Here is a 17,946-nt window from a genome sequence, read left to right on the forward strand (position 1 = left end):
GTTAAACTTCATGGTACTGTTCATTACCCCACTATACTATTCACTTCATTTAAAAAAAAAAAAAAAAAAAAAAATTCTTACTTTTATATCAAATCATTTATTTTTTATATCACATCATTTACTTTTTATTACTATTCAAATAAAAAAATCACTACAAAACAAAATTTTTTACTTTTCAATACAACTTTTTCATTTTTCCATACCAATCATTATTTTCTTTTTATCCGTGAACAGTGCGGTGGAGAATAAACAGTGCCATGGAGTTTAACAAACACACCCTAAGTCAATTAAAGACATGAAAAATTCAAGTTTATGAATGTTGTCATAGCTTATTTGTCATTAATCATTTATGGAGTGTTCAATAAGGCCATTATCATTTATGGCGTGAATCGTAAAGGTAGATTTACCATGGTATGGATTCCCAAAAGGTTCAATTTAAATGAGGTAGCAATATATATACCATTGTATTGTCACATGCGGATATATATATATATATATATATATACACACTAAGCATATATTTTTTTTTCGAAATAAATTTTTTCTAATTAGAATAATAAAGTCTACATTTTAATATTAGAAGCCGAGATCCTCGTAAGATTTATTTCAGAATGTTATTTTTGAAAACCAAAAAAAAGTTTCACGAGTGTCAACATATCCGGTTCGGCCCGAGTTCATTCCGAGTCAACACGTACTATTTACAAATCCTTGGGGCTCATTTCGTCACCCAAATTCAAAAGTTTTTGGGTTTTCCCGGCAAACTCTTAAAAGAGTCCAGCGGAAGAAGAAGAAGAAGGATCTGCTTTAATCTGACGGTCTGAATCTCTCTCTCTCTCTCTCTCTCTCTCTCTCTCTTCTCAACCTTAATTGTATTAGGGTTCTGAGTGGTGCTGTTTGGTTGACGAGAAATCGCAGGAGAAGAAAGCAATTTCTTTTTTGATTTTTACTATTATTATTATTTTTTATTTTGATTTTTTTTTCTAATTTTATAAGCATCGTGTCTTGTTTTCTTGTAAAATCAAAGGGACATTTGACTCTTTGACAGTTCTAGTCATTCGGATCTCTCTTAGATTTCTTAAACATGTTTATGATTCGCAGAGCATTAGGGTTCGATTGTTAAGATTCCTGATTATGTATGCTGGCTCGCTCGCAAACTCTGATAATTTATCTAGTCATTCTAGTAAATTCGTAATTATTTCTTGCTCTTTTTGATCCGTAAGTTAATATTGTTCTTACAAGGGGATGAGGTGCCATTTGAGCTAGAACCAGAGCTCATTAGCGCGAGCAATAATTTTATTGTATGCGCTAAGAAATTAGGTTTGTATGTTGTTTTTTGGAGTTTTACTTTTCAAGTGTTTGTGGATTTGGGATCTAATGCTATGATGTTACAGGATCTAAGGTTTGCCCAATTCAAGGCATGGAGTCTGTAGTAGCAACAGTCAGTGGCTACCATGGTTCAGAGCGGTTCAACCTCATCAAGCTGATCTCGCACGCTGGTGCAAGCTATGTAGGTGCATTGTCAAGATCAACAACGCACTTGGTGGGTTTTGATCTTTGGTTCTCATTTAATCTTAACATATTCTATGCCAGTGCATTTCCGAACTTGAAAAAGAAAAAGAAACAAGGGATTTGAAAGGGAAATTTTGAATTAATAAATATAAAGGAAAAGGGCACTAACCCAGTTTCTAGGGTGTTGTCTTTTGTTGATTGAGGATGTATGTTTTACTTGGGTTGTTAGGTATGTTGGAGATTTGAAGGAAAGAAATATGATTTTGCTAAGAAGTTTAATACAATAATAGTCAACCACCGATGGGTTGAAGAATGCATAAAGCAAGGAAAGCGTGTCCCAGAGCATCCTTATATCCAGGAAAGGTATGGCTAAGTTCCTTCCTTCTCAGCTTTTCCGTATCAATGGAAAAGAATATGCTTCTTCTTATTTTAGTAATTTTTTTGGTCTACTTCAAGTGTCATACTTCAGATATTAAGTTTCTAGCCATGGTGTATAACTTGAATCGTTTTCTTTTGACCTCTTATTCATTTCACCCAAAACTGGTGATGATACATGATTTGCCATGTAGTTGCTTCAATGCGTAATCACTTGAAACTGCCAACTGAAACTAAATGATGGATCTTACAGATATATATGTTCACGTTTGATTTTTACTGTAATAGGCAGTTGCCTTGTGCTCTTAAAATTTATAATTCAAGACCAGCGATGCTTACACTCTTGTACTGCTGTTTAATATATAGTTTGACTAATAATGAAATTTATTATTGAGAGACTTATGGCTTCAAGGTTTACTTGTATGCAGTGGGGAAGAAGTGGGGCCATTATTGTTGGAAATCCTACCTGTTAATGTGGGTCTCCGAACAAAGAATCGTAAAATGCTTACTGACAAATTGAATGTTTGTGACTACTCCAAAAAACAAACTACTGATTTGGCGTGTGGGGTTTCTGGTCTTGCAGCATGGACTGAATCTTGTTTGTTGAATAAGGTAATATTGGTCCCAATTGGGCAATACGCTCACCATTTTGTCCATGAAACTAATTTTAGAATTCTTTCTTAAGGCATCCTAATTTGATATTAGTGTTTTAGTTTTGGATGATTTGACACTCATTCCGTTTTCTTCTTAATCTATTGTAGAGTTTATTTCCTGATTCTCAAAAGAGCAATGATGCTTCTCATAAATCAAAGCACAAACTGGTTAAAAAGGCTTCAATGAAAGAGAACAAGTCAAGCAGCAGATACTGTTTAGAGGAGCCTCCTTTATCTGGTTTATTAATGCAGGTAATAATTTCCAGTTCAAATTCTTCTGCTTTACCGTACTGTATGTTTTGTGGAAGAAACAAGCTTGTTTCTATTGCTACAAGTTCTTGAAACTGTTTTCTTTTCTTTTCCATTTGGTGTTCTACAAGCTTTAGCTTATACTGAATATAGATGAAAATCAAGCTCTAAGTAGGATTAGTTTGGTGGCATATATATAGTAGAAAGTGAATTACTATGTAAATATCAATGTCTGCTATACATATGTTACGAAGCAACTTAAGCAGTTTATCTATGTTAGTTGAGTTGATTAGTTTCAGTAGTAGCAGACTGTTTTGATCTCAGAGGACCTCAAGGAGGAGTACACATTATGTTAGACAATTACATAACAAGAAGGGTAGAGAAGCATGCTATCTGAGATAGTGTTCAAACGATAATATCCTAACGATCAAAACTGGGGAAAACGATGTTGGCTTAGAAAGGAGTGAACAGATGCAACATTACATGGTTGAGGTAAAACTTAATTGGCCAACTTTTGTGTTGCCTGTCGATATGAAATTTACCCTTTTATGATTTGGTTCTTACAAGGCCAACAGTTGTATAAGAGTAAACGGATATCTCACATTATACCGTAATATTTGCTTTTTTCATGAAATATATGCCGAAGATGTAAGAAGTAAATTTGCATTGAAGAAATAACTCTGTGGATTCTTTAGTTGTTAATGGATTTATGTCTTTTGATTCTACAATAATAAAGGAACATATTGTGCAATTCTATATCCAGCTGTATTCTGAGCAGTTTATAGTTGCAGACCAAAATTGGATGGCCTTTCGTTTCTCTCCAATGAGGTGGATGAGAAAAATTGGTTAGAGATTTTGAGGAGAGTGAAGTGTTGGAGGTGGTGAGAGGTATAAATGGTGACAAGGCCCCAAAGCATCTGTGAAATTTATTGAACGGGATTAAGAGAATTTATGTTACTGAAACGGGAAGACGCTTTTCATCTTCTTTTTGGTATTTGCCAATAGAACTTGTGTGTGTTTTGGAGAACATTGTCAGCTCGTAGTGGCAACTATTTTAGATATTAATTTCCGTTGTGAGAATGACTGTTTCTGCAAAGTTTTAGAAGCTAACTGACCTAAAATCTTACCTTCTTTTTGGTGCAAATTGAATAATTGCATGTGGCGTGCAAAATATCAGCAACTGAGTGGTTAGCTTAAGATATGAACGTTGCTGTATTTTTCAAAGTTCATATTTCTGTTTTGCAATTTATGATTCTTTATCTGTTTTGCAATTTATGATTCTTTATATATATCCCTTAAAACATTGTTCTAAATTAGTCTCACTAGTTGCCTTTGTTTTGCTTTCTGATTTCATATATCTTTTCTCTGGTCATATCTTAAATCTTTTTCATCGATTTCTTCTACGAAAAGCATTTGTCATTCTTGTGATTGCTATTGACTATTTCTTTTTTCTACCTTATAAAAGCATGGAGAGTCAAGTTCTCATTCCTCTAAGCATCCAGTTAAAGACTGGAGAAAGATCTTTAATGGTAATGGAAAGTCAAGTTTTCATTCCTCTAAGCATCCAGATAAAGACAAGAGAAAGATCTTTAATGGTTATGGAAGCAATATGTCGTCTGAACCTTCTTGTAAAGGAAGGAGGCTTTTGAAGAAGAATGTTGGTATAGATATGTTGGAATCTGCACATTTAGAATCTGACCAAGAGTGCTACCCAATTAGCGTTCATAACCTACATAACAATGTTGCAGCTTTGCCTAATTATTCAGATGGTATACAGAATGCTAATAGACTGAAAATTGGAGGAACATCTGATGATCAGTTCCACAACCAAGTAGGAACTACAAATGAAAGTTCAGAAACTTCCAAGGACTCAAATTTATGTGTTAAGCATCCATCAACTGCTATGGGAAGGACTTCAGAACAAGGGTGTACTAATGATGAGGACTTAAAAGAGGAGATTGAAGATGAGACTCAGATTGAACATTTGACTAGATTACCTACTTCAACAGAGTTATCATGCGTTATATGTTGGACAGATTTCAGTTCAACCAGGGGGGTTTTACCATGTGGACATCGATTTTGTTTTTCATGCATTCAGAACTGGGCTGACCATATGGTATACATTCTTGTCTTGTTCATTATTTGTCTAGTCCTTTTCAATATATATGCTTGTTCATATTTTGCATGCTAAACTTATAGTTCATACTTCAATGCTTAAAAGATCATTTATGTCCAACAGTATGCTTTAAAAGTAATCTTTTCATTTAATTCTTCATTTATGAAAATGTTCCAACTATCCATAAATCATCCTTTGTTATGATTTCCTTGATTTGAGGTGGCAAACAGTCATTTACATATGCATGCTTGTCATTCTCTTCATTGAGCTTTATGCCCTACTTTTCCATATGATCTACTATGTCCTAAAGATTTGGTGTCTGATTTTCCCTAGACATAAGAGCAGTGGTCCAGTTTCCACTGGCCCTCTAATTTGAGTATCCCTAATAATTTGACGTTTCAGTTTGCCATCATTCAAGTTCAGTACCTTGAAGATGGACAACAATGTGGAATTGCAGAGTTGGAATGCATTGTACTACCTGGACAAATATTTTAGTATTCAATCTGGCAGAATTAAATTTGGACAAATGAGCTCAGTTTTCTTTGTAAAAGTACCAGGCTAAATTGGGAAATTTAGTGTAATATTCCGGCTGCATGAATGTGATGTTTCAAACCTCTGTCGGTATTGTTACTTGTTTTCGTTTATTCTCTTAATTTTCTGAATGATGAAAATCTCTTTCTTTTAATAAAAATGGGGGAGTGATTTGCTTCTGAAAGGAGAAAGTTGCCTGGATGAAGCAAATAACCATTCCAAAGTAATTAGTCTGCCATGAGTCCATGACAGAAAGATATTTGGAACATATATTTGTTAATTTGAATTTATTCAAATTTCAAAGTGCTCATAAGTTAGTGATCATGTATGTAGGCTTCAAGGAGAAAGATTTCAACTTGTCCGTTGTGCAAGGCGAGTTTTGTTAGCATCACAAAGGTTGAGGATGCAGCCACTACTGATCAAAAAATATACTCCCAAACTATTCCATGTGCTCCTTCGGACTTGGATATTTTCATTCTCACTGATCAAGAAACACGCACTTTTGGTGCTCAGGTATGCTTTCTAGTAAACCTCTCTAGGTTTCGGCATTACTTCTGAAATTTTTTCATCATTTTTACCAGAAGTTCAGTCATTTCTTACAATTATAGCCATTAATCTGAAGATCAAGGAATTAACAGTCATATGACTATATTTTTTGTCATATTTCTCATAATAGCCCAATAGGTGTTAAAGAACATAATGTATTATCTATAATGACATTTTTTTTTCTTAGACAGTTATATGACCTCAAGGAGCCATTGACTAGGGCAACAGTAAAAATCTTGGGTTGTCAAGTGTGTAGTTTCATTTCTTTAGATTAATCACTTAATGCAAAAATGCTGAACGTCATGGCTGCACCTCTTAGGACCCTGCTTTGACGGGACCAATGGTCCAATTCTAGGAAAAGGATTTTTGGGAGAGAGAGAGACTACCTTTTCAGGATTGACCTTCACTTAGTAGTATAGGATATATTCTGAGGGTCTGTATCATGCCAATGTGTGCACATGTAGCTTCATCCCGTTCAGCATTTGCCTTGCCATCGAGAGTTCCATTACCCATTACTAGTCATTCTTAATTTCTAAAAGTGGTTTGAAAATGGCTCTTTGTGGACACAGTTTTCTTGAATTTTTAAGATCTTCATCAAAAAAAATAATAATAATAATAATAATAATCAATTTTTTTTTTTTTAAGATCATCTTCATATTTGAATGCTATAATGTACCATGCAAACATGGACATGAGAATGAATATGACATTCTACTGGAGACGTGATAAATTGAAACACAATCAAGCACACAAAGGCACTGCAAGGGCATGATGTCCTGCCTTTTCTATGTTATGATATGTCATTTGTACTTGTTTTATTAGTAAATGCTATATCTTTAGTGTCCAGTAGTGGCTCATTATTTGTTGGTTCAACATTATTAAGTCTATAATTGTTTGTTTGTAAATGCCCCTTTCACAGAATTATTTGCACTACTCTGGCTCTTTGGTGATTCTTTAATTGTCATACATATAACATTAAAATTTTGTGCACATTTGGTAGCGTTTGTTACTAACTTTTGTTGTGTTTTACAGTCCTTGCTTGCACCTACTTGTAGCGCATGCCGTTGTCAGGAACCTGAGGATCTCCTCATCAGCTGCCATCTTTGCCAGATTCGACGCATCCATTCCTACTGCCTGGACCCTCCCTTGTTACCATGGACATGCATGCATTGCAGGGATCTCCAGATGCTTTATCATCACACCTGTTAACATCTGCATCTCTAAAATCTACTCTTATACAATGTGCAAAAATGTGTTGATCCTACACATTTACAGTAAAAAGGTTAGCTGGCCAATAACTGTATCACTTGATAGTGTGGTTTTCTGAGATTAGGTAGTCTTTACCAGCACCCATGGTGAATGACTTCTCATTACATCTGCCACACGACATTCGTTCCAACTGCCACGACCTCTGTTTCTGTGGATGTGATCTGACTAGATGGTTCTAGATGGCCTACTATTTACAGTTAAATGGACGCAAATTTTTTATATATCATAAAAAATGTGTGGAACCTACTTTCACCTCCATGAAACTGCTCCTCCTAAAGAGATCTATTTTCACCATGCATAGCATTAGAACATGAATGTAGAACATGTGATTTAGTTTCTTCGATATTCTCATGTGTTGTGACTAGGGTTGCTCATCAGGTGTTGTTCGATACCGATTGATTTTCAAAAATCCGTCTACACGGGTTGCTTATGTTTTACGGTTATTGATGACCGTTGTCGGATTTCGGTGTTGGTGAACCTACAAGTAGCCACACCTTTTACACTTTCTTTCACTTTGCATTTCTTAATCATGATCTCCTGTTGGACTGCAAATGCAAATTAGAACCCTTTATAATAGAAGCCTGTCTTCTTTTGAAGTTCATTTGAGATTGGTCGTTTAGAAAAGTTCATCGCAACGCCAATTGGCCCATGCATAATAATCCTATTAGATGGGCCGTTTCTACTAATTAAAGTGAAAGCATTCTCATTCTTGCCGTGCCTCCTATGATTGTTGTACTCATTAGTGATATCAACCCTAGTAGCTTGCCCTGTTGTTTTCTTGCCTTTTCTTCTCGTCTTGGCGTTTTGCTTTTGTTATTTTGTTATTTTTTTTTGTTTTTTTTGTTGAATAGTATGTCCAATGAGGCTTGAATGGTAAACCCGTGACCAAAAAGTGTGCCGTTTACTTTATACGGATTGCATGCAAATTGTTGACCGAGTTGGGTCCTGGCCTATATTAATATAGATTAGGTATAAATATTTTATAAGAAGGTTCTGATACAGAGCATCACGTATCCTTTTGCAGATAACACATCACGAGCACTTTTGCTTGTTCATCATACAAACATTTGAGGTACTTCTCTTAATTTCTAATATATAAAACACACCCATTTCGTCTTAGCTATTTGTTTGTTAATGAACATACGTTTGCATTTCGGACCGAAATTTACTTCTAGCAATCTCATTGAGTTATGGGCTATGTCATGTGTATCCAGCATATAAAGTTTTGAAAACAACCCGTGCCTTCCTAATTGTCTTTTAGGTTTTATGTAGTTTTCCATCTGCTTCACCCCTACCCCACTATTTGCAAATTATTACTTTCTTTTATGTGAGAAATAATAAAATAAAATACTAAACAGACCCATTTAAAGAAATTGAAGATGAAAAATCATGAACAACAACTGAAGAGTACCTTTGTTTTATGGAACCTTTTTTCCACAATATTATCTCATGTAGATACATCAGCCATTTTTTTTTTTTTTTGGAAGTACATCAGCCATTTTTTAGATGCACCCGTTGCACAAAAGTCACATTTTGTGCCACCAATTAGAAGCTGACACATCAACCATTTTCATTAAACTTATACTTAAAACAAACACACCAGATTACACTCTATATGAAATAAAAAATTAATTTTTTTTTTAAAAAAAATGAGAAGCCAGCCACCCTTTCCCTACTTGGGGTGGCTGCGCGGGCCACCCACTGGCCATGGGGGTGGCGGCCAGCCACCACTAGGTGGCTTATTTTTGGCATTTTTAATTTTTTTTTTTAAAAAAAATTGATTAAACGATATAACCAAGCGGTTTGGTTTTATTTTGTTATTATGCTACATGCTAAGGTGACAACTTCTCATTGGTGGGTAAAGGGAGGTTTTGTGCAACCTCCCTGTATAAGTTATTCTCCAAATTTTAACCAAAAAATATGTAGTGGGATGTAGATGTGGACCTATGGGATGCAGATGTGGACCTACTTTTTCGGGAAATATTAATAATTGAAGGCCTAAAGCATGGTGTCCACATAATATACAACTTTTCTTCCCTTTGTCATTTGTCCTCACCCTCATGTCTCCCATCTCTAAATTCCTCTCCTAGACTCCTACTTCACGGGGGTTTAATTGTGTATATATATGACCAAAAGAGTACCAAACCAACTTCACTAACTGCTTGGGAAAAGAGAGAAAAAAAAACCCTTTTATTTGACCAATCATAGCCTTATTACGTGGAGAAATTAATATAATTAACCAAAGGATTTAATAAAAATAAAGAGATTTATCAGACTATGGATAATTATATTGACTATTCTTAATTACTTAATTTCGCTTTAACACCTTGCATGCCCTACTAAAAAAGAAAAATAAATTAATATTAATTGCTCCTTTATAACTGATGCTGCTGTGCTTAGATAGTTCAATTATTAATATAACGCTCTGAGAGACCATATTGAAGCATCTTAATTTCATTAGTATCATATATATTATCACCTTAATTAATTAATATATTGGAAATTTGGAAGCATTTCTAGCCTCACGAGTCACGGATCAATTTGCATAGTACCTTTCTTTTTTTCTTTTTTTTGAAAAATTTGCACAAAGCTCTGATAAATTATAGCCAAAGTTATGCGGTTACAACGTCATAGAGACAAACATAAAATCTTACAATCAAGTCATATTTATGACTTCAACATCCACTAACCCATGTTCAAACTTCAGTTATAGAATAGATTTGGCAGACTCAATCTAATACATAGGTAGTTTATATTCTTAACTTTTATTTTTCCGGCCATAAGAGCAAAACTATCGCACCGAAATTAATCCTCCTCAACCCAAAGGCCAAGACAAAAACTTTCACCCCAAAGATCGCTCATGAAAGCATCTAAGGAAAAGTCAAACCCTTATTCAAAAAAAAAAAAACTAAAAAACTAGCAAACAGCTACAATAACCGAGTTGAGGGAGGCAAAAAGCACAATTGATTTCGGGGAGGTGAAGAGCAGTGCAACACGGTGGAGGGCGAAGAGGTAGCGCAGCATAAGTAAAGGGATGACCGGAGCAACTAAAGTGGTCGAAAAAACCAAAAAATAAACTAAAAAAAGAAAGGAAAAAAACAAGAAGGGGAGGGAGAGGATAGAAGAGGGGAGTAGGGGGGAGGGGAAAGGAGGAGGGAGCAAGAGAACCTGGGGCTGCCTCCCTCTCCACAGGTTTGGTTTTTTCTCTCTAGGTCTTGAGAGAGCCTAGGGCCGGCTCTAGAAAAAGCATACTACCTTTCTTATTTGAGTGAATTGGTGAATGAGAATCCATGAAAAAATAAAAATAAAAATAAAATTGTCGGATTATATATCCACCAAAGCATGATTGGTCAAATCTAATTAAACTCCTAAAATAATCTTCGTAGTTTTACGAGGGCTTGCATGCATTCACATGAATTAGACCAAAAAAAAAAAAAGAAGAAGGAAAAAGACAACATATTTCATCTCCTAGCCCCCCATCCTTAACAGTAGCCATTAATTCCTGGAAGAATATACACCATATTTTCTTGATATTGCGTGACACCAAAAAAAGAGAGAGAAAGAAATCCTTATACCATCTCGTATACAAAGGTGAATGAACATGAAAAGTAGGAATTAATTGTTGTTATTCGTGGAAGGAAGAGAAAGAGTGGTGGTGATGATGATCAGACAGCTAAAGTCCTGGAGTTGGGAGAATCTGCAATTTTGAGGGTCTCTTGGATAAGCTTCTGAGCCTTCCTGCTTCTGATCTCAACTCTCATGCTCTCACTCTTTTCGATCTTATCGTAAGGCTTCTTCATCTTCAATGACCTTATTTTTGACTTCAAACTCACCACCAACCTTTCCAACACCATCATCACCATCGCTGAAACCTGTATTATATATATATAATTCAAGAGTAGAGAAAAATACACATTAAGCTCAGAAGAAGTAAATGATTAGAACCCAAAACAACTAAGAGATAATTATAGGGAGAGTGCATGGGAAATTAGGAAAACCTGCAATTGTATGTATAGAAATGGTGAAAGCAAAGAGCAAATTAAGTGTTGTGTGGGGTAATAATAGGTAGAGACAAAAGAAGAAGAAGAAGAGGAGTTTGGAGTAGTATAGAGGAGAGGGAGAGAAGGAGGAAAGTGAGGGAGATAATATGTATGAATGTAACGGCTGCACGTCACAATGTAAGCATTATATTAACAGATCGATATTGAGAGGCACACCACGCAATTGTTAATTAAGACCTCATCCCTTCTCACTCCTTACCAAAACTTACATCCATCAATATTATTGCATTCCTTCATTGTCCTTGTGCTACTTTTTTTTTTAATAATAATATATAAAAACTACACTTGAATACCTCAAACTTACGTTTAACTTACAATGTTAATAGAAGTGCAAACTTCTGTGTTTGCTCAGCGGCATAATTTTCATCTGACAGAATTATCATTGCTCCGCCTCCACCTCCCTCTATTTGGATTATTAGTGGAAAGGATCCTCCCCTTTGGTCTTGTTTTGTTAATTTTAGGCTTCTTGTTTAGTTGTTTTGCTTTGTTCCTCTTTTCGTTGTTTAATGCACTTACAAAAATAATCATAATAATAATAACTTACAATGTCCTTTGAAACTTTAAAAAGGTTAGAATTGTTAGGATTTTTCGTTAATTTGGACGGCAAACACATAACATGACTCACACGTTATGTGAAATCTATATTATGTCCCCTATAATATATTTGAAAAATACACTTATATATATATATAAATCCTTTCTTTGGCCAATGAGAACCACTTTTGTTGGTCTCTCTCACGTTTTTTTTGTTTTCTTTAAATTTAATTCTGTCATTTGGGTCACGGATATCAGATATGACCCATTTTTTGTCAGATTTACAAAAAACCCTAATGAAGGGGGTTATATATGTGAATGGGTATAAGTTTGTAGGGAGTAAGTGTAATTTTTCATTTTTTTTTTCTTTTCTAAATAAATTCATGCATATACTGTAATCCTTTAGCCAAGCAGCTATGACTTTGAGATCCTAATTTTCCTTCCATTTTTTTTTTCTCCTCTTAAAGGGTCGGGGCTTTTGGCATTTAATAAAAAGCGAAAAGGAAATTATATATGCAAGAGAAAATAGGGAAAGTGTGAAGGTTAGTGTGGGAATTTAGTTGTGTCAATTTCAATGGAATGAATTACACCGATGGATGGAGTGGTGGAGCAAAAGCCATATGATAAATGAAACATGTGGAAGAAAACAACAGTTTGGAGATAGCAATGCATCCACAAGTTAGTGGCTTGGTGGGCAAATAAAGAGAGCCACAATTATTCATCTCATGCCACTTTCAACACAAGCTTTTGCCAAATTTCTCTTGAAAATAAGCTCCACAGTTGGAGCTGCAACCCTTGCCTGATGAGTTTCTTTCCTTGCCATCAATTGGTCACAGGAAAGTCACTTTTTGGCTTAAGGACAAGACAACATTACCTAACCATATTGATCGCTTGAGATTCACACTAGCTTGAAGAGTGTTAGCTGTTTTGGGTTCCATTAATGTCTTGGTGTGATCGGATGAGGCTATGACTCAATTAAATTTGAAGGAGAACCTGATGTTTCCTATCGTCTAACCTCTCTTGTCTTTGGTTTCCAGCAAATATGTACTACTATGGTCACGCTAAGTATAATAGTTTACCGTTAGTTGTACGGGTGATACTGTGATCAAGCTTTTCGGATAAGTGGTGATTTAACATGGTATCAGAACTCTAAAGGTCTTGAGTTCGAATCTATTTCCATCATTCACATCTTATTTTAATTAAATATTTATGTATTGGGTCTCATCTATTAAGAAGAAATTTGAGTCCATGCGTAAACTTTAGAGATAAGTAATGATTTAACATCAAACGTTATCAAAAAGCTTTACAACACTTGATAGGACTTAGATACCTCTAGGGTTTCGTTTCAAATATTGACAACCCACAAAAATATAAACCGGCAGTACCCATCTATGCTTTTATATGTCCTTTTCTAATTTGAGTATGAGATAGGCACACCCTTGAGTATGAGTTGTGCTACTAAACAACAAAATTTGATTCCATAAAATCTTTGAATTGCGTGATCATTCATTATTCGAAATTTGAGATAACATCTACAATCAAGCTAAGTGTTGCTTTTGCTTTTCCACTGTTTCAAGGGGATCAAATTTGTGTTAGTTTATGTGGAGCATGGTTTGTGTCAGATCCGGCTTGTACCTACCCGGTTCGATGTTGGAATGCTTCTTGTATTGTTTCTCAAGAAATAGTGAAACTTCGCTAAAACTCGGTGGGTGCAAGCCTTTGGTGATAAACCACAAAAATTTCTGTATTTATGATTGCTTGCTTTTACTTTCTTTTTATTTTTCGATCTCATTTATTGAGATATGATAAATTTTCTAATAATTCGAATATTAAATGCCTGTTATTTGTACTTTTATCTACCACACCTGCAATGTTATTTATCATTGGTACTGTTATAGTACAATAAGCTATCTACAAATACTACCCTTTTTCAATGAAAAAGACTATGGGAAAAGTTCCATAATTTTCTATCTAATGATATATATTTTTTTAATCCTATGGTCTAACTAGGTACAATTAAGATAAATAATCATAATATTAGGACATATCAAATATGTGATCTCATCTATTATCCAACAATATTGATGGAGATTGAAAATCCATTAGACCCAAAAGCCATTGACAACATGTACAACAAGCTTGATTGTGAGATCAGGTCCATTTGAAAGATCAAAAGTAATCCCAACAAGTTTCTCTTATAATAGCCAATTATATGCTTAAGAGGTCATTGGCATGAGCCTCAGATCAGTCAATCAGGGCCGCCTAATTATGGGCCTCACTGATTTGGGCCTTTCTAATTCTTACTGTTAGAATCAGGAACCAGAAATGGGCTCTGGATGGGCCAAAGTTGCCAATTTTTTTTTCTGGGCTCCTTCCGGCTGGTTGCGTGTATCTATTTTGGGAAAGAAATGATTGACAAATTTCAACATTTACAAGAAGAGAAATGCTAGAAATCATATTTTTATTCTATAATCATTCTATTTTTCTGAAGTGGTAGTGCTAATTCTCCTTTAGATTAGCCATTGTCAAAAAAACAAAAAATTCCAGGACCGAGTGGTTTTGACCTGAGTCAACTCGAATCTTCAGAAGTTGGCCTCTGCCACCACCGGTGACATACACTACCATCCATTGGCACTTTTAAACATGTAAGTTTGCACCCGTGGCAACTTAATTAGGGTTAGTTTGATAGAACTTTTTAGAGGGTGCGTTTTATATTTTTGATTGAAAATGTGTTATGATGCGACGTAAATGTGAAAATAGTTTCGAATTTTGTTAGTGTTTTTGATAAAAGCAAAAAGCTCTTCCAAATATATATATATATATATATATATATATATATATATATATGAGGCCTTAATATTTGAACTCAAATTTCTATTAAACCAACATTATTGTCCCAATCAAATTAATTGATTAAAAAAGCATGATACTTCCGGCATGATCATGATAGGCTGATAGCACCTCACACCCGCTTAGAGGAGGAAAAAGTAGTTAAAAGAAGAAGAATGTGATGGTGAGATCGATGAATCCATTGAATGCGTTAATTAATTAGAAACTGTCCATAAAATGACATTCTAACCTATATATGGACCTGGCCATTACCAGCAAATTAAGTCGGCAGAATATGACCTTGGTGGTTGTGAAGAATAAGAAGCCAATTATCCAATTTTTCCAATATATATATATATACTAAATATTTAGTTGATTGTTATGTAATACCAACTAATGATATAATATGTAGACCATAGAGACAATTTTTATTTTAATTTTTTAATTATATGTATGTGTTTGCAATTGTCGGTGTGAAAGCGAATGCTCTAATTAAACATTCGAGGGTTGATCAATGGTTTCGTGCTGATTAATGCACCGACTTGATGAGAAATGATGCATGACAAGGTTAGAAACTATAATTATATTGACTATCTGGAGAAATTTTTTTTGATGATGGCACATAGACTAATGTTGTATAATAATGAAGATTGGGAACACTCGAGATTATTTTATATTCTTGTGTGTCTATATATATATTCTTCATTCAGCATTGAATATCTTGGACTACTTTTAACATTGCAAAGATTTCAATGTACTTGTGTCAAAGCAGTAGCTAGCCAAAAGTAGGGCTTAAAATTAACTGTTATATAACCAATTCATATAAACTTGACTCGAATAATTCAATTTGTGAAAGCAAAAATCCGCTCAATTACTAAATGAGACAGACCCGTATAAACTTGGCTCAACTCGATCGGTTAATGCTTGCAAACTTAGCTTGTAGAAAGTTTGGCTCGAACATTTATGATTATATCTCATATAAAGTTAGCTCGACCCAATTATTGTTCGTGAGCCTAGTTTGTATAAAGTTCAACTCAACTAGTTAGCTTGACTCAGTAAACATTCAAGGAAGTAATTGATCTAATGTTAAACATAGGTTGACACATGGACTTGTGTACGGCCGAAGTTACCAAATGTGGTAAGGGTATGGACTAAGTTTCCAGCCATAGAGAATTGATAGTGAAACAAAGTTACCTCTAATAAGTACCAAGGTAATTATGCTTAACTAAGTTTATCACCTGATGTTATAGTGTGATCAAGCGAGGGATAATAATGTGCATGGGATGATCACACCAAAATAATTTGCTCATCCCTATTCCTTATTAACTCCATCAAATACAATAACTTCAATGAAATTAAAGTTGCAAAGAGAAGAGGTGCAACTCTTCCTAAAGAGTTGTATGGATGCCTATAAATAGGCTATAAGGGTAGAGAACAATTCACTCGAAATCTACCCCAAGAATGACCAAAGATTTTTTTTTTTTCATTCCTATCCTTTCAAATTAAATTCAATAAATAGCATATCCTGTAAAATATATTAAAACCCCCATAAACGGAAACGTTCCATTTCAATATTGCTTGATTAATAAATCTTCTCTTATCAGATATAGATACGCTTAAATTATTAAATCACACTGTTCATTGCTCAATGTGGGAATTAATTGGATTCCAATCCTGTACAAGAGCATGCAGGACATGACTCATGGTGGACCATATTAGTGAGAAAACGACATGTAGCATTGAGTCAAAAAGCCAAATGTAAAGTCCAGCCAATTATTGGCAAACTTTGGAGATGCCAAAAACCACCCACATCAGCAAATTTCGTCTTATCTGAGTTTATAGCCCCAGTACCTAACACATGGGACCTGTCACCTAACGAACTTAATTATAATTGGACAGTTTACTATTTGAGGTTGCCAAGTCTTAATTTCTTTTTCTTCTTCTTTCTTCCTTACATATATATATATATTGTTCATAATAAAGTATATTTGCTTATCCTATATTATTATGAGATTTGATTGTATTGAATATTTCAAAGATTTAATTGTAATCAGATGATCTTGATTGATTTGATTATGCATTAATTGCATTTTCTTTTCATCTATATATTGATCTCTCTTTCCTTGACTTTTTCTTTCATCTTCCTTTTAATTTTCCTAAGGAAAAAAGTATTTTATATATATATATGAATGCAAAATTTATCAATCAACAAACTGCCATGAGTACAAGCTGCAAAGAAGACAAAGAAAAACACCAGGTATCAAACACCAGAGACGACAATCTACTAGCACAAGCTAGCAAGCCAGTAACAAAGAAAAGCAAACAACGTACTCACAGAAAGAAAAGACGAATATGAGGGACAATAATGGCAAAATACACGAGTTGGAATATGTTGAAAGATTTTCAAAATTAATATATATAAATATTATTTTGTGTCTTGAGAAAGTTTTAAAATTAAAGATTTTAAAGAGTATTGAACGAAGATGGTCTCACATTAGAAAGAAAAAAAGTGAAGTTGGCATTTATAAAACCCAACAAACTTTAAATTATTAGAAATGCTTGGGTGTATACACACCTTAAGAGCAATTTCGAATTTTTTTTTTTTTACATGATTTTCTATTTTTTTATTATTTCTCTTCGCTTGATTCTCGAGCGATATTTCTAGCAAGAGATTGCGACTAATGATAAAAAAGATACTTAGCGCAATGATTGCTCAAGCAAAGTTGCAACAATTTTAAATAAATACTATTTTATAATTTTACTTTTAAGGGTTGAAATTCCAGTTGTAACACGTTGTTTTAAATGATATGATATTGTTTGCTTAGGACCAAGCATGCACAATTTTATTATTGGATTTACCCCAAAGGGCTTCAAACATTTTAAAGAAAGAACATATTCTATATAAACACATCATATTTTTTACACTCAGACAATGTTAGACGTCACTCTAGTACTATTTAAATTCAATAAAGCGTCGTGCTGCTATAGTTCAGTTTTTGTCAATAAAAGAAATATTCTTGAGAAAGTTCCTTTCCCTTATTTCTTATAATTTTTAGAAGATTTTAGATTTTATAAAAGAATATAATTGAAAATAACAACAAAACCCCAAAAAAGAAAGAAAGAAATTAAGCAAAGGAAATACCAAAAAACCCAAGCTCCATGGTGACAAATTGATAGATGTCACTTGAACCACCCACCTCTAGCTATAGCTCAGGTGACCAACTACTGGGTTTACTTGTTAATTAGACTGATCTAGCCTCAATTTGTACCAATA

General features: G+C 34.3%; 1 protein-coding gene across 6 annotated transcripts; it reads left to right on the plus strand.

Moving 5' to 3' along the window:
• The first annotated feature begins 724 nt into the window (after positions 1-724).
• LOC132182293 (uncharacterized) lies at positions 725-13,692 on the plus strand. Of its 6 annotated transcripts, XR_009440279.1 has the most exons (10): positions 725-815; positions 1,392-1,540; positions 1,739-1,872; positions 2,313-2,496; positions 2,646-2,789; positions 4,252-4,902; positions 5,767-5,946; positions 7,012-7,261; positions 8,273-8,320; positions 13,421-13,692. XR_009440279.1 is itself a non-coding variant. In XM_059595491.1 (8 exons), exons 2-8 carry the CDS (start codon positions 1,418-1,420, stop codon positions 7,186-7,188), a joined length of 1,593 nt encoding a protein of 530 aa, XP_059451474.1. In that variant the 5' UTR covers positions 725-815; positions 1,392-1,417; the 3' UTR covers positions 7,189-7,623. The 6 variants fall into 6 exon arrangements, 5 of the variants coding, with proteins under 5 accessions (XP_059451474.1, XP_059451478.1, XP_059451477.1 ...); XM_059595491.1 differs by lacking the exons at positions 8,273-8,320; positions 13,421-13,692 and having other exon boundaries at positions 7,012-7,623; XM_059595495.1 differs by lacking the exons at positions 8,273-8,320; positions 13,421-13,692 and having other exon boundaries at positions 1,392-1,507; positions 7,012-7,623.
• The last annotated feature ends 4,254 nt before the right edge of the window (positions 13,693-17,946 follow it).

Source organism: Corylus avellana, chromosome ca5, assembly GCF_901000735.1.
Source record: "Corylus avellana chromosome ca5, CavTom2PMs-1.0".
Classification (NCBI taxonomy): Eukaryota; Viridiplantae; Streptophyta; class Magnoliopsida; order Fagales; family Betulaceae; genus Corylus; species Corylus avellana.

Bases quoted from the DNA above. Each gene is read 5' to 3' on its own strand.
- LOC132182293 (XM_059595491.1), top strand. From the start codon at position 1,418: ATGGAGTCTGTAGTAGCAACAGTCAGTGGCTACCATGGTTCAGAGCGG. The intron at 1,873-2,312 runs GTATGGCTAAGT...ACTTGTATGCAG, and splicing joins CATCCTTATATCCAGGAAAG to TGGGGAAGAAGTGGGGCCAT. The intron at 4,903-5,766 runs GTATACATTCTT...TCATGTATGTAG, and splicing joins AGAACTGGGCTGACCATATG to GCTTCAAGGAGAAAGATTTC.